We start from the raw sequence: 25,271 nt of genomic DNA, 5'->3' as shown, positions 1-25,271 counted from the left end.
ATGTCCTGAACTGTTCATGCGGAATTTGGGAGAGTTAACAATCTTTTAATGTGGTAAGATAAGGTAGAAATATAGCTAATTCTCAGAACAGGTTTGCCTACTTCAACAGCATGTTCTTCGAATTCAATTATTCAACAAAATAGAAGTAGTGATTACAATGTATAATATATCTTTAAAACAATTATTAATGTATACACTCCTAACATATACTAAATGCTTAAAGTTTAATGGGTAAGTTTATAAAAACACACCGTTTCTATAACCAAGAAAAAACCTGTTTACTACTTGAGTAAACATCATCTTCCTGATTTCAGATAAGTTAGAAAAGTATAAGTAAATTAGAAGTTTAACTATCGGTGACTGCAAGTTCAACTGTCATGCGTTATGTGCGATTAATGTTTCGTCTACAATTGTCATTTTCAAACATGGTGTGCGCCCCTTCTAACGGTTTCATTCAGACGTTCCAGTGCAGTCTTTTCCATTTCTTCCAAAACAATGTTCAGTGCACGACACAGGGACGTGTATGAATTGTTGAAACGTGGGTCAAACTTTCTAAGCCAGTTTTCCACGTCAGAATCAGGTTTTAAGTAAAATTTTTCGATGGATTGCTGACCTCCAGGGTTCTCAGGAAATCCCAGTCCAGCTCTATAGAATTTCACTTCTTCAATAATGTGGCTGTAGCCCCCGGATATACGCTCGGGTAAAAATGAATTTGTTGCTGCAACCATCCATATTCGACCTGAAAAGATTAATATGAAAGAGTAATATGTTACCTAGGTATAGTCTATATACAATAGAGAATATGAATGAGTAAATTTAAAGACTGTTCGCATTTGTATTAATGTTGATGTAGAAATTTTTAAGAAAAGGATACTGAACTTACGTCCGGGGAAACTATAAACAATCGAAAAAACGCACCTTTAAGATTTTCAACTTTTTGCTTTAAAATGCTTCGAGAAAACGCAGCCATGGTAAGAAGAAAGCTCTCTCGCACACAAGTGGGTAGTCGATTTTTGATTGCTGTTGTGAGGCGAGCGAAATCCCAGTTGCCTGGATGGTGGTTACTGATCAGAAAAATATCTTTGTCATGAAGTGGCGTCTTCACTGATGTTAAGCTGTTAGAACAATCTCTCCTAATACTTTCCAGTGTAGTTTCTTCTGGTATTCTTCTTCGTTCTTCGTTTACTTTGATGTCGTTGTCAATTTTCGTGCGGGTTAAAAAGAAAGGCTTTTTCATTGATTTAAGTTTTTCCGCTAAAGCTGCAGTGACCTTTCCAAACCGTTCCGAGGTCATAATGATACATGCGTCATACTCCTTAATTTTCATATCTTTGCAGAAGGTTTCAACATCTGAGATTTTAAGTGAACCGATACCTGGACAATCCCAAAGCGTTATATTAGGGTTATTTGGATGGAAATACTTAACTGGAATCGTTGTTCCTTCGACGACATCCGTTTTTGCTGCAATGTCGTCGTCATCGTCGACTCTGTGGAAAAAAGAAAATAATTGACTTCATCACATAGACGTGTTTAAATAAATGTCGACTGTCGGAATCGCTACAGTAGACGGAATAATTTTTAAAAATTTAAAATTTTTAAAGGGAAAGCCAATGGGAAGTTTTTTTATCCATGACAATTTCTAAAGTATTTTATAACATAAATTCGTATGTTTTCCCTACACTATGGAAACGTTTTACATGTGCAATTTTTATGCTATGGGATTTTTCTAGTATATTAAATAGCATCGGTGAAAAGATATTCGATAAAAATCCCTTCTGTGATTGGCTAAACGCATAGAAGAACAATATTATTATTACCCCCTAATGGCGTTTATGAAACTTGATTTCCCGCAACCATTTTTTCCGACAACGGCTACGGATATTTTAACTTCTTTCCACTGATCAAGGTCTTTAATCAGTTTCTCTGCAGCCTCAATCGCGTTGTCCTGGAAAGCATCGGAAAATTTCGCCATTGTCTTCGCAAAGAAATTTCCCCATATCCCTGAAATAAGAAAGAAAATTAAATAATTTCACCGAAAAAAACAGTATAAAACGTCGCTATAATACACTTTCTTGGGCGGCATTTGAACTGATCTATATCGAGCGATCAATTACTATACATATAAGATTACTAAGATTATTAAATTGAAATTAATCGTTTACCAAGATAATTAAATTAAAAGAGCAGATAATTATGAAAAGACTAGAGCTTAATTAAATAGATAAAAAATATTTATAAAGGGGCACAAGTTTACCAATTGATTGAAAGGTGTTACCCTAATGAGATGAATTTCTTATATTCTCTTATCTTATAAATAACAAAATCATAAACTAATTATCACTCATTTACTGGTACCGAGGGAAACATGCAGCGTGTTTCAGCCTTGTATGCCAATGATGTCTCAGGTTTTACATGGCGTGTTTATATATTTATGGATGGATAATTCAGGAATTTTGTTGCTGGCTTGTTCCTTGACAACCCTGACAGACAATCCTTTGAAGGAATTGCTTCAAAGAACGTGACAATGCACATTCAACAGATAAGTGCATGGAAATAAAGAATGATGTCGACGCGCATTGAGACTGTTTGGGAAAATCTTTTTTAGGTAGCTTTGTGCAACTCCGACCAGTAATGCGGCGGTGGCTTTGTGGTTAAGTGCGCATATATTATAATGCATGACTGCTGAACCCAAGTTCCTTGATTCACACTCTTTCTGACATTTCTTTCACTTTCAATTTTTTCGAATTATATCAACTTAAGCCCAAAGGAGTATCATTTATTTATAGCAACTGCAGAGTTATTATTTTGCGGGTCAGACATAGGTATATTTCTCTTTCAGATATGGTTTCTTTCTCAGTCTGTTAACGAGATAAATACTTTCGATCATCAAAAATCCTGCCTATCGTCTACAGAATCTAAATGCGCGGCGTTGACGTCATGTTAGACCACACAAACAAAATATTGCTATTTTCGACGAATAGCCTGTTCGGCAAAGTTTATATTGGCATGAAAAAGGGCAAAATGTCTTTCAAAAAGAATGAACATTACAACTTTGTTCGCCAGCATTTGTATTGTTTCACATTACCGATCCAATGGGACGTTGATGCTTCGCAATTTTTGTGACGTCACAACGTGAATTACGACTATTTTGTCCACGCGATCGAGCACGTTTTGGGTGTAGCATGCGCGAAAAAAGTCGAATCCCACGTTATGTGTTATCAATCGGTGGACATAACGATTTCACAAACGGCTAGGGGCTAATCCGAGCCTGTGAGTTCTTAAATAAATGGATAGTTGCGTTTTAACTATTAAAACTATTCTCGAAAAGAAACTATCTATCACTCATAATGTAGCAAAAAATACCATCTCAAGAAAACCTACCTTTTTCGGGAATCGGTAAGCTGCTGTCAATAGCATGTACTAATTTAAGGAACTCCCACCTGTCTGGACGATAGCTACTGATAAGGAATGCTTTTCCTTCTTTCGTTTCACTGAGTACGTAATTCCGGATTTTCTTTATAAGATCTTGCTCATTGAAATGCTCTTTATCTTTTTCCAACATGTATTCGATATCAATTTTTGTACGAACAACAAAATATTTTTTTTTAGCGTCTTTGACTTTTTCTATCATATCCAGATCAAGGCTGGTGACTCTGAGTGAGATAAAAATCAGAAATACTGGAAATTGCTCCAATTTGAAATTATACCAATACGTTTCAATTGTGCGATAGTTTCGTGTGCCATAACCAGGAAAATCGTAGAAGCTTATCAGAGGATTTTTAGGGTGAATGTACTCATTTGCTTCTTTCTTCTCTTCCACAATATCGACCCTTGCTGCTTGGCTGTCTTCATTGTCGATGCTATAATTATACAGAAAAAATAGAGATGATTGCAAATGACGATGCATGTGGATGAATTGTCGCTGCATTTTTTCCAAACTGATTTAAGTTTTTGAACGAAAGCTATTCTTTGTATCGACATTCACCGACGTATTCCTTGTAAATCAATTATGATTATAAGAGTAAATCAATTATAATTTTTGACACTTTACTCGATGTAGGAAAATTTTAGAGGTTGAAAGGGTCTTAATTTCGAGTGGAATTGTACACACTTCAAATTCAAGCCAGGAACAGTTGACGACGTACTGGTGCAACTTCGTTTGGGGGGGCAAAAAAAAATCGCCCGAATTTTTGAATTATATAATGTGCCCGAATTTCAACTTTTACCAGATTTTTAATAATAAACTTGGCAAAGCGGCGGATGTGCTTTCAAGAAAGTGAAACAAATACATGCATACGTGATATAATTATATTACAAAATTTGTTTTAAAAATTTCAGCTATATGTAACTCTTTTTCAGTTTGCCTGAATTTTCGGCTCAACTTTGCCAGAATTTCCTCATTCTCGAAATTTTAGGGGGGAAGTGCCTCTCTTGCCCCCCTGTCCCGTACGTCTTTGTACGTGACAGGAAAAATGAGTCAACTATAGGTCCTCCGGCAGGAATCGAACCTACGCTTTTTGCGATGCCGTTGCAATGCTCTTGCCACTGAGCTACAGAGGTAGCTGACAAGAGCTAGTGGAAACCAATTAACTTACAGCTGTTGCCTGTTGAGGCTAGCGTGAAGTATCAGGTTGGTTTACGTTGGGACGAACGTCCGGCTTCTGAGACATCGAGAGGGCGCCGAAACTTTGCAATCCCTAGTTTTGTTGTCTCGTCATTGCCAGAAGTATAAAGCCTCTGCACGCATGTACCTGTTAATTTATTCAGGCGTCAGCCAACAATTTTTGACTGATTTTTGTTTGTTCAATCCATATCGTTGCCAAGATTCTAACAAAACCGAAAATTTCTCACAAATTCAGTGTCGAATTTACGGACGGTGGTAGCGGTAAACGCGCCTTGCCATTCCGCTGAAATGCTTGCCATTGTTCATGTGTGTAGGCTACATAAAAAAACTTGAAAAGCCCCCAATTATATTAGACTGTTAGTTAATATAAGCATCATATTCTGCCCGTGTAGTAGGCAACAGACTTGATTCAAGCAACTGACATCCTTTACTAAAAACATGACTGTTGGTTATAGCAACCCTGGTTCTTAAAGGTTCTTGTTTACGTTTGTATATAACCTTCCTTTCAGTAATACAGGGTGTATCAAAAAAATTAGAATCGAAATTTTGCGTGCAATAATGCAAAATATATTTGACAAATTTGTTTGATTTTTACACCATTGTTCAGTTCATTCATTTCTCTTTCAAATGACACGTTGTACGTATAATTTAGTTGAAAAATGAAGAAGTACTGGTTCGACAAAAAAAGTTCATAAAAATCACCATTTTCCGCCGATGGGATCTGGACGTTTGTTCTATTGAAAATTAGTCCCAAAGGGCTTTAAAATCTAATCATTACTGAAAACTAAAACGCAAATTTATCGCAAAAATTCTGCTTATTCAATGTTCAACGACAGAAGTTTGAAGAACACAATGCCTCCATTAATTAAATTTGCATTTTCTTTTGTCTGGAGGTCTCATTTCGAATTCCCATCGGCGGAAAAATTTGATTCCGAGCATCAATTTTTAAAAGACGATAACTCCGCCAGTTTTGGTCGTGTCGATATAAGAACGGTATAATCGCAAACTAAATAAGCTAATCTTTGTTGCCATATAAAAATTATATCGTTTACTTTAGTATTTTATACACAGCAGCTTGTCAAAGTTGGATTCGAATTTTTTTTATACACCCTGTATTACAACATTATCAATGAAGTATTTTTGAGATGCAATATTATAACAGTACTCCCTTTTGTATGAACATACGTACATGCATGGTTAATTTAAAACAGACTGATACTGATATTGATTGGATTATAACTAACATAAGTGAAATATGGCAGGGCTTTTGAGACAATTTAACATGCTCGCTTGTATATAATCTTACGTTTTAGCTCGCTATATAAACGCAATGCTGCGTAATCATGCACTTTTCTTTATTTGCTTAACATACTTATTATCAGCAGAAGGTAAAAGTAGCGATGTTCTACCTGTGTGTCCTATGAGCTAAGTTGAGAACAGACGCATATATCGTTTTTTGAAAAAAAAGAATTTAAATAAATTGCTTAGACCTTCTCACGGCGTTTACAAATGCAGATTTCCCAGAGCCACTTAATCCGACTACGGCAAATTTGGTTGTTTTTGATGTCTCTTCCTTAGACTCTGATGCACCCATTTAGCTTAAATTCCTGTTGGTACAAGACCGCTTTCGTTTCACAAGAACTCGCTGCTGTATACGTGTTTATTCAACGGATGATTGTCGAACGCTTAGCTGCATGCGTCATTAATAATTCTCATGCTAATGATTTCTGGGAAGACACATGCTTTCGCTGTTCTTTATCCAAAAGCAGTATTTGCTGGATAATTAAATTTGGAATATTTCACTCTGTAGATCGACGCTTTATTTCCGTGTCATGCATGCGTCCACGCGCGATCTATGTCCGGCCTAAATCGGAAGTATACGTTGCATATTCTCAAAAACTCTAAAAGCTCACTCACACTCATACATGCCCGTTGAGTAGAGGTTCAAAATGTCCTTATAGTTATTTAATTATTATTCGATCGCTTTGATCGACGCTAATATAAAAGCTAAAGCATAAAATCAATCAATCAGTTCCTCGTCTAGGTAGAATAGAGTGGATCTTTTACATGCAGTTTTACTCCTAATTTCAAATGCTGCTTGAAGGCCTACAAATTTTTTATCACGCTCGCTACAAATTTTGTTCCTATCCGCAGAGATACCTTGTTTCTGGTTTTTGAACGAGCAATTCAGAAGAATGATGTAGTTGTTCGCTTGTGTGAGGTATAAAGGTTAACTCCAAGTATTGTTGTCTTAGCGTCTCATTGTGATTAACGGAAATCCTCGTTCCTTCCCGTTTGCAAAATGTGGACAAATCTTATATAATCTGGCAACGATAATATGTTTGCAAGACCCTCTTTACTCAGAGTAATTTATGTTCGTTAAAATGGAATCAGGTTTTCTGTGCAGAAGAGAAAATATATTTCTTACCCTCTCACAGCCTTGACAAAGGCAGACTTGATTCCTCAGCCACTTGATCCAATTAAGGCAAAACGGATAAAATTTTTATCTTTTGCTTCTGAAGTCAGTTTTCTAAACTCTGATTTACGCAGTCCACTCATAAATTTATAGACTCGTTAAGCAGAGCTATATCGTAACAACACTTATTTTTCTTTGACTTTCAAAATGCATTACCCGTAACCGTTCGAGTTGTATTCTTATTCTAATCAGTTCCTGGAATTCAAAAATATGCTATAGCCGCTCGATTAAGGAATTTTTAACGACGCTCGCCCAGGTCTTTCCCAAGCTCTTACAAAATCTCACCACAGTAATCTAAATCTGGCCAGATCAATGCTTTGAAAATATTGGATTTTATCCAGTCAAAAGATATTGGGAAGAGTCCCCACTTTCAAGAGGATCTGCTGCCCTTATGCACATATACATATTCACATCCGTTTTGATTCAATAATTATGCACATAGTTACATCTGTGTTTGATTCAATATGCATATAGCACAACATAGACAAAAGACATTTTATACAGAATTTTTTGGATGGCTAAATTAGAGAATTTGAGGAATACATCTGGGTGCAAAGGTTTAATTTAAACTCTCTTTTAAGAGTATAACTATAGCCCTATCTAGGGGTTTTGCCTCTGGACAATATGGTTAATCCCTGTTTAATTAAATCAAACAATCTGATTGAATGAGACACATTTAGCAACAGACTGGTTTAATTTTTCATCTGCCAGACTGTGAAGTGCAATTTGCCTGTTGTGATATATTCGGCTAGAGTGCGTGAAAACGTTCTCCAAAAGGGTATACGTATACGAGTGTGTAAAAAGATACAAAACACCTAAATATTTCTTAGTTTAATTAGGTTTCATGTATTTTACACACGCCAGTATGTTGAAATTGTTATGTGGTAACATGATTTGACTTTGCATTAATATGTCTTCTAAAGATTTAAAGTAAAAAGTAAAATTTAAGTTCTACTTTACAAAACGACATTTTCAATTGCGTGATCGACCTAGCAAAAAATATTATAGTCTTTTAAGCACGCAACAGAGACTGTGTTTGGGGGGATAATATTTATCTAAAATTGAATAGTTTCGTCCAAATTATCAATCGATACCCATGTGATCTGCCTGTGATTTTGCTATGGTATCTCGTAAAATTCCAAACGCCATTGCTCCCATTTCATCCAAGAGACGATTTAGTGACGAATGAACGAACTCATAGCTCTCAGGATCCAACCAGGGTGGCGTGTTCTCTCTGGTGGATTCACCACGATCAAACTTTTTTAGCCAGTTTAATACATCTTCTGTTTCTGGTTTTGGTAGGTCATAGAATTTTTCTTTAGCATCTCTTTGGCGATCGGTTGGCATTTCTTTGAATTTTGGGGAATCGATTTCTGGAAATCCAAGCTTTTCTCTGAACATTGGAATTCTTCCAAGAATAAGTTGATTGTTAAATTTCTGCCAATACGACTTCCACGTGAGAGCTCTGTTAAACCGCGATATGAAGTGAACATAGTAAATTCTCCCTAGAAATGAATAAATATTAAAAATATTTAATACATACTATACAGTGTTTTATTGCCGAATACGCCAATACGCTAAGCAAATACGCCCATGTTTAAAAAAATAATTTGTTTCTCGTGTTCGTACTCGATATTTTCCCCAACACTTGAAATAAATTCCATATTTCCAAGCATTCATGTATTATTATCCTCCATTTAATCGTGTCAACAAATTGCCACAATATCCATGGTTCAACAGGGTTCATCCGGCCACACTAATTATTTGTTATACTTGTTCATGGAGTGCAGCACAACATTGTTCATTTCTGATGCAACAATTTCTGTTGATGTTTGTGCCGTGTAATAGCTAGAACATACAGTTTTATTGCTTTCTGGGTTCATTCAGCGCTGACGTAATATATGTAGCGTACATAGTCCGCAGATGTGATATTTTTCCAGGCGACCCCGCGTGTTGATGATTTCGCATCAAAAATCTGCCTCATTCAATAGCTAATGACTCCAGAAAAATAGGACATGTATTTTCTCATTATTTAATTATAATTATCCCATCATTTAAGTTATAGAATCTAAGTATATATATATATGCATTTCGTGGAAGAAAATTTCTAATTTATACTGCACTCCCCCCACTTGATGAATCTTATCAACAATAAAAATGCGCGTCCTAACATTTTATAGTAATTGACAGTGTCAATTACTATAAAATGTGACATGTGCAACAAGCGTGTATGCCTTGGACAAAAAAGCAATAATGCTGCAATAAGTCCTGGAATTAATATTTTACCATGCAGAAATCACGCTTAGTCAAAAAGTTTGTTAATTTTTACCTCTCAAAGTTGCAATCTTTTCAACTAAAATTTCTTTAGACAGGTTTGCCATCGAGAAGAGGAAGCACTCTCGTTCACGGGAAGGAAGCTTATCCCGGATGGCCATATTCAGACGAGGAAAATCCCATTTGTGTGGGAACTGGTTACTAATCAGGTATATATCGCTTTCCTTAATTACTTTCCCCAAATTTTTAATGCAGTTGTTCCTAATTTTCGCCAACATATTTACTTCGTTAAAATTCGATTTTTGTACGAATTTCTTCTGGTTTCGAATGTCCTGATCAATTTTCGCTCGAACAAAGAAGAAAGGCTTCTCGTGTTCTAGAAGCTTCTGTGCCATTTCCTTGGATTCATTGGTAAACCGGTCACAGTCAATAATTATGAATCCGCTAAACGTATTGAACCCGATTTTGCCGCAGTAATCGTGAACGTTGTCGGCATATTCAGGTGTTCCGAATCCGGGACAATCCGATATTGTTATGTTTTTATTATCTTTATATGGATAGGACTCCACTTTCATTGTCTCGTCGACTACCCCAACTCTTGCCGCAGATGGGCTACCGTGTTCGATTCTGTGAAAAAGGTAAGAAATACTTTAAATGGGGCTATATCTGACCTCGGTTCAACCGCGATCAGACCGAGGTTTGACCTAGGTTAACCGCGGGTTTTGTTAATAATGTTCAGAATTCAAGCAACTTTATTGGTCGAGACCATGGCCTATGAGAGGACAGACGCATTCATGCATGGTGTCACAGACACACGTCTCTCAATCTAGCCAATAGCATTTTTTCAATCCTATATGTAGATCGTTTTCATGTGTTGAGGAAAACAAAAACGAACTGTTTGCCTGTTTAACGGGGGCGAGCAGTCACTTCTTGTTCTTATCACAAATGACGTCATACCGTGTATGAATAACTGAACAGACAACGGTTAAATAATTATTGTCTATTTGTTAAGAATAGTTATACAAATGTTATTGTATTATTTGTTGATGTCAGTTTTCTGTTGTGTCGAACAAATATCGAACTTAATACTGAAGATATATACCCTCTGATGGCGTTAATAAAGCTTGATTTGCCAACACCAGCTCTTCCAACAACAGCCAATTCAACCTTAATTTTCTTATATTTTTCAAGGCGTTCATTCATCATCTCTATCGAAGCTTCCAACCCAGCCTTTTTAACTTGGTTTCTTTCGTTGTCGTACTTAAGACATGTTTCTGAAACGAAAAGATAAATCTTTTTTTAAGTATAACGAGTAATATTTTTCAGGATTAAATTTTGCGACGCCGTATTATGGCTATAAAATATGCTCACTTTGCCATGACGAGCTACGAATGCAAAACACTCGGCATGTTGCTTGAGCCAAGCGCGAAAATGGAAAATCATCTTGCAGACAGATGTTTCCAGAGCCTCTAAGTATTCTAAAATGAAGCTCGATTTTCGCTAAAAACTTCACAATTACAATGCACTCACGGCAAAAAACAGATTTTAATTTATCAATTTTCATCATTTATTATCTGATCCAATTTAGGGTATTCAACTCTTACAGTCCCATCTTTCCGAAGGTCAGTAAGTCTAACAAAACATCTCGGTTATGTTCACCTTTATTTAATTTGTTATCTTCCCACTTCTCAATTAATGCTTGCAAAGCTATTCCTAAGTTCATTCGTGTTTTGGCTGTATTTGCGTCTTCATACATGAAAAAAAATGGGCCAAATGGAAGTGTAGGCAATCGACTTGGAAGCTCTTTTTTCAAGCGCAGGAAATCCCAGTCGAACGGCTTTTCATTACTTATAAGATAAATTGCATCCTTCTTAATTTTTAAACCTTCCAGAAGATTGTTACGAATTTTTTCCTTCATCGTCTCTTCGTCGAAGTTTTCCTTCTTCATTGCCTTTTCATTATCCACATCTTCATCAATGAAAGTTTTTATCAATAGAAATGGCTTTCCCGTGCATTCAAGCCGTTTCGCCAAACGTTTGCAGTCGGTACTATCTTTTGTTTTGGTGAAGAGTAGAAATGCGTCGTACTTATCTGCCAGTCCTAGTTGATCGTAGTAGGATTGAGGGTCGGGATATCTTGCTGTACCCAGGCCAGGCAAGTCCCAGAATTCAACATTTTGTTCCGTTGGATGAGTATAGCCGACAGGTTCTTGTGTTGGAGTGCCTGGTTTTGCAATTTTGGCTGCCAATCTATACAACATGTGGGGAAAATATTGCATGGGTATAGCAGATGAAAAATGTGAACTTTATTTTTTCATGCAAAAAGAATGGACACAGTTGGTTCATTCCTGAAGTAAACGTCGTCGTTGCCGTTTTTTTCGTCGTCGCCGTTGTCGTTGTCGTTATTGTTATCGTGGCCTTGTAAAGATATTATTACTACTGTCTGGGTTATTGTGAAATGTTGAAGTTTGAAATTGTGATTCTTTCAAAACTTTTACTGGATCAAGATTCAAATTGAGAAGGTCCACTTATTAATCATACCTCAATGAAGCGCTGATAAAGCTTGATTTTCCGCTTCCAGTTTCACCAACTAAACCTATCTTTTTTTTTAATGCTGGAAAACTAAAACGAAATCTCGACAATTAATTAAATAATAAATGAACTTGTAATCTTGGCGGTGAATATCACTTCAAAGTTCACAATGAATTATGAATAACGATGTTCAAATAATGCGGAATAATGAATAACACATTTCTCTAAAATAAAAAAATATATATGATTATGTCAATTGCGTATGTTTTCAGTTACTTGAAGTCAGTGCATGGTTGCGTACTTTTCGTGCGCCAATGATGTCGTCAAGAACCTTACAATAACGCCATGAAAGGTTGATTTAAGGAGTAATTGTGACTTAAAATAAATAATGATAAAGGTATTACATAAATAATGAATTATGTGCCGAAAAAAATAACTTCGTCGTTTTTACTCTGACTCCTAAAGTCATGCATGCACTTATCACATTCCGTTGTAGGACAAGAAAAACTAGGACCTCTAATTCTCTTGCACAAGGGAAAATAATTGTTAAAAAATATCGTATTGAAAATTCTTACCCTTCTTCGGAGGTATCAGAACTGCTGCTAACCGGTCCAGAAAATGGAACAAGTGGCAGATTCCGCCAGCTAAAGTTTAAGTGTAAAATTTATTTGTCGATTTTTCATAGATTGTGGCAATTTACAATTGTCAATATACTCGTATAATTTTAAACTTATAGTTAAATTACTTCACATTATTAACCATTTAATACGTTATGAATAATTCCTACCTTTCTGAGAGGTTCATTGGACCTGACAGAATCTGCTTTTCACGATTTTCGTCCTCAGCGAGATCCTCTAAATATGAAAGTGATTAAATTTAATAGAAGGAGTGGTAATGAAGAAGTATTTAATCTTCGTATAATAGTAATGGTGATTTTTCGAAGTTAGGAATCACCATTTGCAGATACCCAAAGGTCGACACAGACCGGATTTACATGCATGTAGAATTCAGAATGTATTCAGGGGAAAACACGAGTAGAGTAGATAAAACCTAGACAGACTTAAAGTTATACAGTAAGTGGATATATCTATATCTATGAGAAGATTATCATGGAAAAAAAATGTAAATAAAATTCACAACGAAATCCTCCTTTATAGTTCCTCCTCGATCCTTTTTACCCCTGTAATTTTTATACCCCTTCTCCCGGCCTTTCGTTGAACGTATCCATGCAATCCGGTTCGAAATTTCTACTTTTTGATAACAAATGTTGGTTTCTACTTCATGTAGTCATGTACACTTCGTGAATTATCAGAAAATGTTTCTTTTGATCTCAAATACATAGCTTGTTTTCATTTCGCTAAAGATCTTTATATGTTCCAAATTGTGTTCGCTGAAAACATTCAAACTTTTCAAAAGTTTTTTTTTACTGACATTTACACGCCCGCCGTTGACCTCCCCGATATTCGCCCTCCCTTTGTGGTGCTCAATTTTAATTGCTATGCTTTTAAACAACGTTTATATATAGTGTGTGGTGCCCCAATTAGACACTTAATGATGCCTATACCTGTTTTAGACGTATTGGTCGAAGCTGAAGATTGCTTGAATTCTGTCACAATTGCGTTAGTGAGACGTCTGAAGTCCCATTCGGGATTATCTGGATCCATATTACTAATGAGAAATATCTTTTTCTCGCTATCAGGGACATCACCATCATACAGGCTTTTGAGAAGTTCTTGAACGTTTTCTCTGATCCTTTCCCGTATCTCTTTCACTTTGGCGGAGCATTTTATTCGACGTGTTATGTTGTTATCAATAAAGGTTCTGACAAGCAGGAAAGGTTTATTGATCAAGCAAAGTTCTTCTGCCAAATTTTTGTCGGTTATCGTATACTTTCCTTTGATAAATAAGAGGTAACCGTCAAATTTTTCATCGTAATATCTTGCAAAGTAGTCTTTGGGATTGGTAGAGAGGGTGTCGAGCCCTGGATGATCCCATAGCGTGATATTTGAGTCAGGAAAGCGGTAGGGTTCTACTTTGTTGGACTTTTCAAATCCTATTCCAGCGGCGTTTTCGTCATCTTCTTCGAACCTGTTTTGAGAGAATAGAATACATGGATTTTAAAAGAATTTAAACCTTCTTGGTAGCCTTATTCATTATATCCGCTCCCTGAGCAAATGGTAAAATATCATATAACGAAATATCATATAAAGCAAAACAATATTACACCACTCGCTCTCGTCGTATCTTGATTATATCTATATCTCTGTTCATATAAGATTCGGAAATCTTTCTACATAAAATGTGATTTTGTTCCGACACACAAACGCTACAATTGTATAACTTTTCCATAAGTTCCAAGGTTGTTCTCTGCCTTATACGACTGGAATTCATGGTATAACACATAAGAATTGTTAAGCTTACTGCGGATAACCGAAGCTGTATAATACCAAGTTAGTATTTCCGCATCCAGTCAAATGAATATAAATCGCATTTAACTATAAACCTCTCGTGACGTGTAAATATGATGAAGCAACTCCTTCTCGGTCAGGCGAATATGTACTGCAAAAATATTTGCCTATATCTTCGGTTTAGAGCATCGCAGAAGCATGGAAATACCACCATTTGACTCAGCAATGATAGAAGTTTTAATTTAATACATTAAGTGCATGAAACTTAAAGTAGCAACTAATTAAAAGAATTGTATTTATAATTGTTATAACACGCTCTGCATTCTATGTATTGAGCACTCTGTGTTCTACAAAAGTCTATTTGGAATAGATATATATATATATTTATATATATATATATATATATATATATATATATATATATATAGTAGATGAAATTAAGTCTTAAAATGAATTTATTTAGCTATCGCTACTCTGAGTTTCACGATTATCTCGATCTTCAGGCGATTAAATTCAGTTCCTGAATTTAATCGCCTGAAGATCGAGATAATCGTGAAACTCAGAGTAGCGATAGCTAAATAAATTCATTTTAAGACTTAATTTCATCTACTTAATTCGCTCTACTATAACATCTTATAGTATTGAGCACTCTTTTGTCTTTTCGAACAACAAGATTATACTTATATATATATATATATATATATTAATATATATATATATATATATAATATATATATATATATATAAATATATATACCGGGTGGCGCAAAAAAATGTTCCTCCTCTTTGACCTAATTTAATTTAAAAACTAAAAAAGATATCATTTTCAAGTTAAGCCTATTGAGTGGAGTGAGTGGCGTTTAACTTAAATTTTAATGTAAGCATTGTAAATTTCTATGCAATATTAGCGAAGATATAGGCGTTTAAACTCAAAGTAGCGTTTCTGGGAGAAGCAAAAAATGTTCTAAAATAGAATGAAAACAGCACGCAACAGTAAGAACAAATATTGATAGCTTCGTCTGGCAAATCCTCACTGTTTTTATGCTCGGAGATGGAATATTATTCCAATGATTTTGCCATCGACGTAAATTGAACTTCTCTTGCATTATTAGTCCTCGCATATTCCAAACAAATCCAAACTTGTTGCTGTATCGTTAAACGAGGCATGTTTATAACAAAGCGGGCAAGCTCCTTTGCTTTCGTTCCTTTGTGCATTGCAACTCCTTAGGGTCCCAATTTTTTCGAACGTATTATTTTAACATCAAATACTTAAACATGCAAGACAACATACATGGAAAAAAACGCTTTAAAAAACGCCTATCGTGGAAGTTGAAAATAAGTCGAGTCGCGATATTTAGTCATGTTATTCGCTTCGTCAAAAACTGCACCTTTATTTTAAACGGCTCGATCTCGACCAATATTGTACAGAAATGTTCAAGACATATATCAAAATTTAAGTTAGACATTACTGCATTCAACAAACTTTATTTGAATAAGATATCTGTATTAGTTTTTCAATTACGATGAGTCTAAGAGGGGAAACATTTTTTTGCGCCACCCGGTATATATTGCCATAAACAATTCTAAGAAGCATATATCGCGATATATTTCGGGATGTATATTCAATAATATGCTTTAAATAGCCTATATATATATATATATATATATATATATATATATATATATATATTATATATAATATATATACACCCATTTGCAAAAACGTTGGCCGCAGATAGATATATAGATAGATACTCGAGATCTAATTAGAATTGCATATGTTGTGTAATATGATTGAAATCCCATGCAAATGCAATCATATGCAATTCTAATTAGACTTCGAGTATCTATCTATCTATCTATCTGCGGCCAACGTTTTGCAAATGGGTGTATATATATATATATATATATATTATATATATATATATATATATATATATATACCCTTGCGCAATAATAATCTTCGGTATACTTTAGCCGTCTTCGTGTCTCGCATAAAAACATTTGTGTTAGAAATCAAGCCTGTTTATATAAATTCCCTGTACAATCCCGCCTCTATCTGTTATCGAAAGCAAGATGTAAAAGCTATACAAATAACGAATTAAATGGAGGTGTCAGATTGTTGTAATTTTAGATGAAGCGTCGTCCTTGTAATAAAACCGAATGTTAAAATCAACAGACTTCGATACATTTCCCCGAAGCATTCGTTCAGCACATGCTTGTGCACACATTTAAAAGTATTCCAGTGCAAAGTAGAAGAAAAAGAATCAAGATTCATATAATTAACCGTCGTTCTTCTTACATGCCAAACAGCATGCAGATAGCTATTGACTGATATACGTCTCGTGACTTCGGCAAATAATAGACATAATAGACATGCATATATATACCTATGGCATTTTATAAAGCGGTTAGAACTTCTATTAAATAATAACATATTTGTCACTGGTACACATTTGCTACTGTCCACTGACCGTAAATAGCTATAGGTTAAAATTGAAATGTGTTCACTTACCCTAATATTGCGTTTATAAAGCTTGATTTACCACTTTCTGTTTCGCCCACCAAAGCGATGTTACGTTTGGTGTTGCCGTCTTCTGGTCGTGATCTGATTGAAGTATTCGCGTAAATCGCGTTCGTATCTGTTTCTGCGTTCTCGTTTGAATCTTCCTCGTCTTCATATAGCTTTTCATATCTACAAATAGATTCCGCCATAACAGCGCAATCATTTAAGATCTATTATCGTTGCTTCTCCACAGGCGGTCCAATATTGGTAAATTGATCATTGTCCTTATTTTGCTAATGCACTCAAAGAAATGCAACGTAGACAGCTAGGCGCATAGCTCTTTATTGCGTGGAATTATTAGAATTAAATCTTTAATTAACGCTTAAACCGCGGCTCATTGTCGACAGCTCATAATTATTATATCTCCATGATACTAGAATTGCTATGAATATTTTCAATATCAATGCATTGACTGTCTTGAATAGTTCAGGACTTGACTCATAATTAGCGTTCGAGGATGACATGCACATTCACCATGATTTTATGATACTGAACCTAAACCCATGTCTCACCGAACTAAACTCTGAAATCTATTACTAAGGACTAAGAAATTCCGTTGCCCTAATCATGGAATTCTCGCTTAAAAGTCGGCGGAAAGTCTTTAAATTTTGCTCCGAACATATAAAGGGCACACAGTACCTCTACAAAGTCTGAAAGTGAAAGAAAATCTATACGAATGCATGGGAATAGATTGATAGATGAAGCAAGCGACCTTTTCGCTGATAGTTAAGACAAACGCGTAGACTCACTGGCTTGAAATTGCCCAATTTTCTTGCTTTCAATTTCTCTAAACATACACCCTATTTTTTTTCATTTAGAAATATAGAGAACAGAAGTGGTGTTAGATATTTTGACAAGTCAGGATATTTTTAATAAGTACTTAAATATAGCAGTTCAAAATGTAAATCAGACATTAAAATAAGACATAGAAAATCGGGGGATGCTTCAATTTATTTTTAAGTTTCAATACATACATTGACTAATATACATATTTAGTATAAATTCCGTATTGAAGATTGGCTTTGAAGAACACGATTTGTGTGAACTCGCTTCAAGATTCCGTTTTCTCCAATGCGGAAGCCCAGGTCAAAATGATTCTTCAACTCTTTAATATCTTCCTCATAATTGTCATCAACAAACTGGCTTACAATGATAACGACAATATCTATTTTTGAAGGTTGTCCACAATACAAGGTATAGGCATGGCAGGTGAACAAGTGATTGTAACGACACAGGTTTCGAGGTATGAAATTTCAAACATGATCACGAATACGATTAATCCCTAATTGTACCAGCAACATTGTATGATTATTGGTTTATTGGTAGCACGAAAAATTTTTAATAAATAATGAAATGTAATTGTAAAATATCATAAAATATCATTAGCATCAAATGTGGTATAACAACTGCCTAAAATAGACAACACTCCTCGACGTTTCGACCGTTAGTTATACTAACTAACTCTCCTGGCTAAGGCCATACTAACTCTCCTGACGAAGGCCCTCAGGTCAGGCCTTCAGTTGTCTATTTTAGGCAGTTGTTATGCCACATTTGATGCTAAGTTAACGACATAAACGCATCATATTCACTAAATTTTTATTGAATTTTATGATTTTTCTTGGGAATTAAATGCGTCATGCATTTCTTCTGAATTTATAGACTCGTACAACACTTCTCATACTACACAGAAAAATTAAAGTTTTTAATTACCTATGACAATGACTGTGTTAGTTATTCTTAATAAAAGACCGAAGTAATATTGGCAATTATTTTTCGAGTTTTTCTGCCCATCCTAACTTAAAAACTATCAGAAAAGATAAATAAAGCATTTACAGTTTATATATAACGCTTAAAAGACGACAGGATAAAAAACAACAAAGAAAAAACAACAAAGAAAATAACGAAATTCCAAACGCGAGTTATATTTCCGGTTGTCATCACCTTGACCTTGTAATTTGAAATGAATCTGACAGCTGCACTGCGGTGCACCGCGCATTCGCAGAGTTATTGGAATTTTAAAAAAGTCGGACTCCAACGTCCGAAATTAATCCACACCGGACGGGCACTTCTGTTATCTTTGATCACAATTGTCACGCAAATTTGTTGAACTAGAAGTCGTTTGAAAACTGTTCGGCTTTTAACAATCTGTGTGCGTTCATTATAATATTCTTGTAATTTTGTCTAAGTTAGTTTTAGTTTTCTATATACGTTCTTCATGGGCTCATGCACTTGTCTCAAAACGATATCCACAGTTAAGAAATCCAACCGCGTAAAAATCATATACTGAAGCTAAACGCTTCGTAGCTGAGCATGGCGTGGATGACATAGGTAAATGGACGACGTGCGCTTTAGACTAATTTTTAATCGAAGTAACTAGAAAATAAATCATCACAGCTAGAAAGATCTTACTTAAATTAGTGCAAATGCAAAGCTTGGCTGCGAAATTTTGTAAAACACGGAAAATATAGCCATGGGAAGTTGGCATATTTTGTACACTTTTGTATTACGTGCGGAAATGTGTAACTAATTTAGTTACACACTTCTGGCCGTAATGCAAAAGTATACAAAATTCGTCAACTTCCCATTGCTATATTTTCCGTAATTTACAACAATTCGCAGCCAAACTTGGCAGTTTTACTAATTTTGGTAAGCTCTTTCAGAAAATGTCCTTTTTATCGCCGAGGTAAAAAATTAGTCTAAAGTGCAAGTCTTCCATTCTACATAGAACAAATGAATCTATGGAGAGAAGCAGAGATAAATATTGCTATATCAGGGGATACTGGGGCTGGAAAATCATTATTTTTCGAGTTTTTCTGCCCATCCTGACTTAAAAACTATCAGAAAAGATAACTAAAGCATTTACAGTTTATATATATATATATATATATATATATATATATATATATATATATATATATATATATATATACATATATATATATATATATATATATACATATATATATATATATATATATATATATATATATATATATATTTATATATATATATATTTATATATATATATATATATATATAAATATATATATATATATATATCGGTTAAAAGACGACAGGATAAAAAATAACGAAGAAAAAAACGAAATTCCAAAAGCGAGTTATACTTCCGGTTGTCATCACCTTGACCTTGTAATTTGAAATGAATCGGACAGCTGCACTGTGGTGCACCGCGCATTCGCAGAGTTATTGGAATTTTAAAAAAGTCGGCCAAAATTAATCTACACCGGACGGACACTTTTGTTATCTTTGATCACAATTGTCACACAAATTTGTTGAACTAGAAGTCGTTTGAAAACTGTTCGGCTTTTAACAATCTGTCTACGTTCATCATAATATTCTTGTAATTTTTTTTAAAGTTAGTTTTAATTTTCTATATATACGTTCTTCATGGGCTCACTTTGCTCAAAACGACATCCACAGTTAAGAAATCCAACCGCGCAAAGATCATATACTGAAGCTGAACGCTTCGTAGCTGAGCATGGCGTGGATGACATAGGTCAATTCTACAGAGAACAAATGAATGAATGGAGAGAAGCAGAAATAAATATTGCTATATCAGGGGATACTGGTGCTGGAAAGCCATCTTTCATCAACTCCATAAGAGGGTAATGTCTCATACTTTGTCATATATTTTATATTATATAGTGACTGTAAATAAACGAGTCACAAAACGAACGAGTATTTTGCGTTCCCTCACTAACGATATCGGTTTCTTAATAATTTCTTAACCATTTTGAATTTCTTGAAAGTTATCATAATGGAAGCCAAAAAATCATAGCTATATGTAGTCATGCATTCATCTGGAAATTAATGCCTTGACACCTTGGGAAATATTTCCCTACACGGACCTCAAATCGGGTAAATAACATATATTAATGTATATTTTTATAACGTAGCGAAAATAATATAATATATATATATATATATATATATATATATATATATATATATATATATATATATATATATATATATATATATATATAGCTATATATGTTATTTACCAGATTGGAGGTCCGTATATAGGGAAACATATTCACAAGGTCTCAAAACCAGCCAGAAGCCGAGGGACGTTTTTGAGACAGAGGGAAATATTTCCCTATATACGGGCCGACTAAACTGATAAAATTAATAATAGTTTTTTTTTTCTTGTTGTCCGAATTCATATTTTAGCGTTGGCTCTGTGCTTTTAAATCTCGCGCGGTCCGTACCGCCTCATATTTACCAGTTTAGTTGGTCCGTGTAGGAAATATTTCCCCCGGTCTCTAACAACGGCCTTCGGCCTCTGGCCTTTTTTTGACACCTTGGGAAATACTTCCCTATACGGACCTCTAATCTGGTAAATAACATATATAGTTTTTTCCATAGCCTTCGACCTAAAGATGAAGGGGCAGCCCGAGAAGGTGTTACAGAAGTGAAGAGCAAGCCAAAAGCATACCCTCATCCTACGAATCCCAAACTCATCTTTTGGGATATGCCCGGCATCGGAGGAGTAAAGTATCCAAGTATGGAAGAATACTGCAAATGCAAGGAAATAGACGTAGAAAAGTACGACGCATTTCTAATTTTCTCGAAAGGTCGATTCACCAATCATGACTCGTTGTTGGCAGAGAAGGCCAAATCGTTGGACAAGCCATTCTTTTTTATTCGTGCGCACATTGGTAGTGACGTCGAAAATGCAAAGTCGGATGAGGAAGATGGGAAATTTGATGAAGAAGAAGTGTTGCAAAATATTCGAGATGACTGTTACGACAATCTGAAGAAGATTTTGAAGAGTGCAGGTGATATTTATCTCATTGATAATAAAAAAAAACAATGGGATTTTGAACGTTTAATTGCGGCAATCTCGGACGTGATGCCCCCGAGAGTTAAAGAAGCTTTCATACTTTCCTTGTCAAATTTAACACAAGGCTGCATTAGAAGAAAAGCAACGCAGCTTAAAGGTAAGTTATTTTTAAAAATTATGGACACGTTTATTATATGAGCAGATCGAGCAGATATGGAAGTATTGCTTACCCAAAAATCGTCCACGTAACAGGCGGGGGTAGTCATCCCCAGGTGATTATGTTTTTATGCATAGTTGAATTTTTAAATTTCCATCCTTTAGTTCGAGCAAGTGTTTTGGCTACTGCAGTTGCACCGGCAAATGCAATTCCTATCCCGTTGCTCGGAGCTTCATTGAACATCGCTCTGATTGTGGAAGAGACCTCTCAATACCGTGAGCTTTTTGGCATTCCTCCAAGAAATTCCGCAACGTTTAATAATTTGGACGAGGAATTCAAGACAAAAGTCATAAAATCTTGTTACTCGAATGCTGCACAGTTGGTTGCTGCGATAGCAAGTGAATGTGGCACAGAACTGGGTGCAGAAGAAGTCGCCAAACTTGTCCCTATTGCGGGAGTAATCATGGCTACCGCGATATCGGCTTTCTTTACCTCGCGCTATCTTTTTGCTTGTATAAACGAGCTAGAAGAAATCGCTTTGCAGATTTGGAATGAGACAGTTAGACATCATCGCGAGCCTTCTGCAATGAGTTTAGAGAACTGAAGTCATCGCGTAATCGAAAATAAGACTGATAGAACGTCACTGAATAAAACGTGATTTCAGATATGCATGACAAAGTACACTGTTTATTTAACTAACTTACTGGAATAAATAAACTATATAAAAATGAATTATGAACTCAACATAGAATATAGTCAAAATGATTTTGCCTTAATTTCTCATAAAGTAATTGAATGTTAACATATCTTAAGATAGATAAACACCACCTTGTTATAGCACATAGCACATTCAATATACTGTTGACATCGCATAATATTATAAGCATTGTAATAACCTCAGAATCAATATAATAACTTTTTGGGAAAAACTATCAACTTTTTGGCGAAATAATTTGCACCGGCATCGCAAAAACGTAGGTTCGATTCCTGCCGGAGGACCTATAACTGACTCATTTTTCCATCAACTGTTCCTGGCTATAGTTTGAAGTGTGTATAATTCCACTCGAAATTAAGACCATTTAAATTAACCTCAAGTGTTTTTATGTCGTCATTATTGAATATTCACTTTAAAATCAGGAGTATTTCCTGAAACTGTTTGGTTCTTAGCAGATTAATTTCAGCATGAATCAAACACCATTTTTTTGATACAGCTAAAATTTGCTGGGCCAATATATTGAGTGTAGTGAGCTTTCACCGGGCTTCCACATAATATGAGGTTGTTATCAAAATTGTCTACGCAAGAGTTGAAACCACTCTCTGCATGTGAATTTGCAATCAATGAGTTGAGGGATACCAATGCACCAGCCAATCAAATTTCAATTTAACAAGAACAAAAACAAAATAACTAGAAGAAGCAAAAAAAATTGAAACTGACTCTTGCTACATATAAAAATAGAAAAGAACTGACCACTTTTTAATACATTTTATTTTTAGCTCTTATTAAGATGTGTTGGGATGTATTTAAGCACACTGGTGTAACTTTTCTCTTCCGGAATTCAAAGAACCAGTGGATATGGTTCATCTATTTCTTGGTCGAAACATACAGGGATCATCTTAGATTGCCAGAGAGAGATTCGTATGAATTTGAAGTGATGAAACCGGATTTCCAGGAACAAATGCGAAGTTTCTATTGGACAGTGGATATGGAAGTAGATTTTCGTGTATGGATTCAAAGTTTTGATACTGGCCCAAGTCAGTCCAGATCTTCGCTCTCAGGATGGTTGGGAGAAGCGTATGTTAAAGTTTTTGAGCCACTAAGAAATAAGTTTAAAGGCCTGAATTTTCTTTTGGATGCGATGGAAGAGTTGGCTTTCGCTATTTTGATTGATGAAATGGATCGCGAATTAAATTTAAGAGTATAAAACAATAAATTATATGGGTGATGTCACTTTTAATATAATCGATGCACGACTATTAAGATTAGGGACAGTCGAGCTGTGCACGAAATAATTTTTAACAAAAAACTTTAGTAAATATCGTATTGCATATAGTTTCCTAAAAAACCGTTTGTTTATTTATTCGATAGTTATCTACATTGCGTTAGCACCCCGGCTACACGGCAATCTTAATGCCTCGTGAGGGGAGATTTTATTAACCGCCAAAAATGGCCAGACCAGCCTTATTTAAAATATGAAAAAAGACCATTTTAGTGAAGAAGTTTCAAAACTAACCATATATTGGACGCCATCAGCTCGGAGGCAGAATTGCACACATAAAGAATCAGTAAATAACTGCGGTCAGACTTCCTGATCCACCTCTTATAACATAGTGGCTGTAGATGTAAGCTTCTTCCAGGCACATGCTATCATTTGGCAACAAAACCGCGGTCGTTTAGGATACAAATTTCAATGCAAGCATTGTAGTTGGAAATTTATACGATAGGTACGACGCGGCCGGCCTGACCATTTGCTACGCATATTTTCAGGCGTTCAACTATCCGATGAACACACTCCACAATTACACAATTTATCAATTTTTTGAATTCAAAATTTTCCATTTTGTAGAATACTTGCTTTTTTATTCTGCCATTTTTGCCTAACGTTCGGTAAAGACAGTGTCAAACACTCATATCATCTTTACTGCATGGATATCAGTTTCCTAGCACATTCAAAGCAGTTCTTTCTAATCTTATGCAAGGTTTTTTCTTCGTGCAAGTGTATTCCTCTTCTTGCAAAGCTGAGATCGACATCAGTCATTGTACGGACAACAAAAAATGATTTGTAAATCGGATTGAAGTGAAAACGAGAAAAGTGTGGTAATCTTTCAAGCCAATTAAATTTTCGAAGTATATATGTTCCAATATTCAGAATATTCGGCGTGTTGATGCCAGGCAGATCAACGAAGATAATATTTCGATTGCTATGAAGCTGGTAATCTATTGGCTCGGTCTTTGTTTCAAGGACATCAACTTCTGCAGCGTCTTCATCGTCGTCATGAAGTTTAGATTAAAGACAGAAACCAATATAATCAGGGAGCAGCGTGGCAGCGTCTTCAAATAACTTAGCATCAAATGTGGTATAACAACTGCCTAAAATAGACAAAACGCTCCTCGACGTTTCGACCTGAGGGCCTTCGTCAGGAGAGTTATACTAACTTACTCTCCTGACTAAGGCCATACTAACCCTCCAGACGAAGGCCCTCAGGTCGAAACCTCGAGAAGTGTCTCGTCTATTTTAGGCAGTTGTTATGCCAGTTAAAGACATAAACGCATCATATTCACTAAATTTTTATTGAATTTTACGGGATATTGAATTTGCAAAGTTTTTCTTGGGAATTTCATGCGTCATGCATGACTTCTGAATTTATAGACTCGTACAACGCTTCTCGTAATATTACTTATTTATTTTCAGATTTTCAGCCGAACGCAA

The 25,271-nt window shown here is 35.3% G+C and overlaps 3 protein-coding genes across 4 annotated transcripts; 1 reads left to right on the top strand and 2 right to left on the bottom strand.

Annotated features, from left to right (window-relative positions):
* Positions 1-202: 202 nt before the first annotated feature.
* Positions 203-6,202, bottom strand: LOC114526867 (interferon-inducible GTPase 1-like). The gene is made up of 5 exons (XM_028548395.1): positions 6,115-6,202; positions 3,382-3,860; positions 1,818-2,001; positions 919-1,487; positions 203-739 (listed from the first exon to the last, which is right to left on the bottom strand). The coding sequence occupies exons 2-5, from the start codon at positions 3,629-3,631 to the stop codon at positions 420-422; spliced, it is 1,323 nt and encodes a 440-aa protein (XP_028404196.1). The 5' UTR covers positions 3,632-3,860; positions 6,115-6,202; the 3' UTR covers positions 203-419.
* A 1,410-nt stretch (positions 6,203-7,612) lies between these two features.
* LOC114526864 lies at positions 7,613-17,064 on the bottom strand. 2 transcript variants are annotated; one of them, XM_028548390.1, is made up of 10 exons: positions 16,829-17,064; positions 13,470-13,993; positions 12,693-12,759; positions 12,481-12,549; positions 11,915-11,995; positions 11,462-11,623; positions 11,034-11,221; positions 10,477-10,648; positions 9,430-10,001; positions 7,613-8,605 (listed from the first exon to the last, which is right to left on the bottom strand). In XM_028548390.1, exons 1-10 carry the CDS (start codon positions 17,026-17,028, stop codon positions 8,184-8,186), a joined length of 2,457 nt encoding a protein of 818 aa, XP_028404191.1. In that variant the 5' UTR covers positions 17,029-17,064; the 3' UTR covers positions 7,613-8,183. The 2 variants fall into 2 exon arrangements, with proteins under 2 accessions (XP_028404191.1, XP_028404190.1); XM_028548389.1 differs by having other exon boundaries at positions 11,034-11,623.
* A 3,223-nt stretch (positions 17,065-20,287) lies between these two features.
* Positions 20,288-22,555, top strand: LOC114526848 (interferon-inducible GTPase 5-like). Its single transcript, XM_028548375.1, has 3 exons — positions 20,288-20,505; positions 21,269-21,843; positions 22,008-22,555. Exons 1-3 carry the CDS (start codon positions 20,288-20,290, stop codon positions 22,445-22,447), a joined length of 1,233 nt encoding a protein of 410 aa, XP_028404176.1. The 3' UTR covers positions 22,448-22,555.
* Positions 22,556-25,271: the final 2,716 nt, after the last annotated feature.

This window comes from Dendronephthya gigantea, unplaced genomic scaffold, assembly GCF_004324835.1.
Source record: "Dendronephthya gigantea isolate DGI-Jeju-01 unplaced genomic scaffold, DenGig_1.0 000042F, whole genome shotgun sequence".
Lineage (NCBI taxonomy): Eukaryota > Metazoa > Cnidaria > Anthozoa > Malacalcyonacea > Nephtheidae > Dendronephthya > Dendronephthya gigantea.
This window is presented reverse-complemented; position numbering and strand designations above follow the sequence as displayed.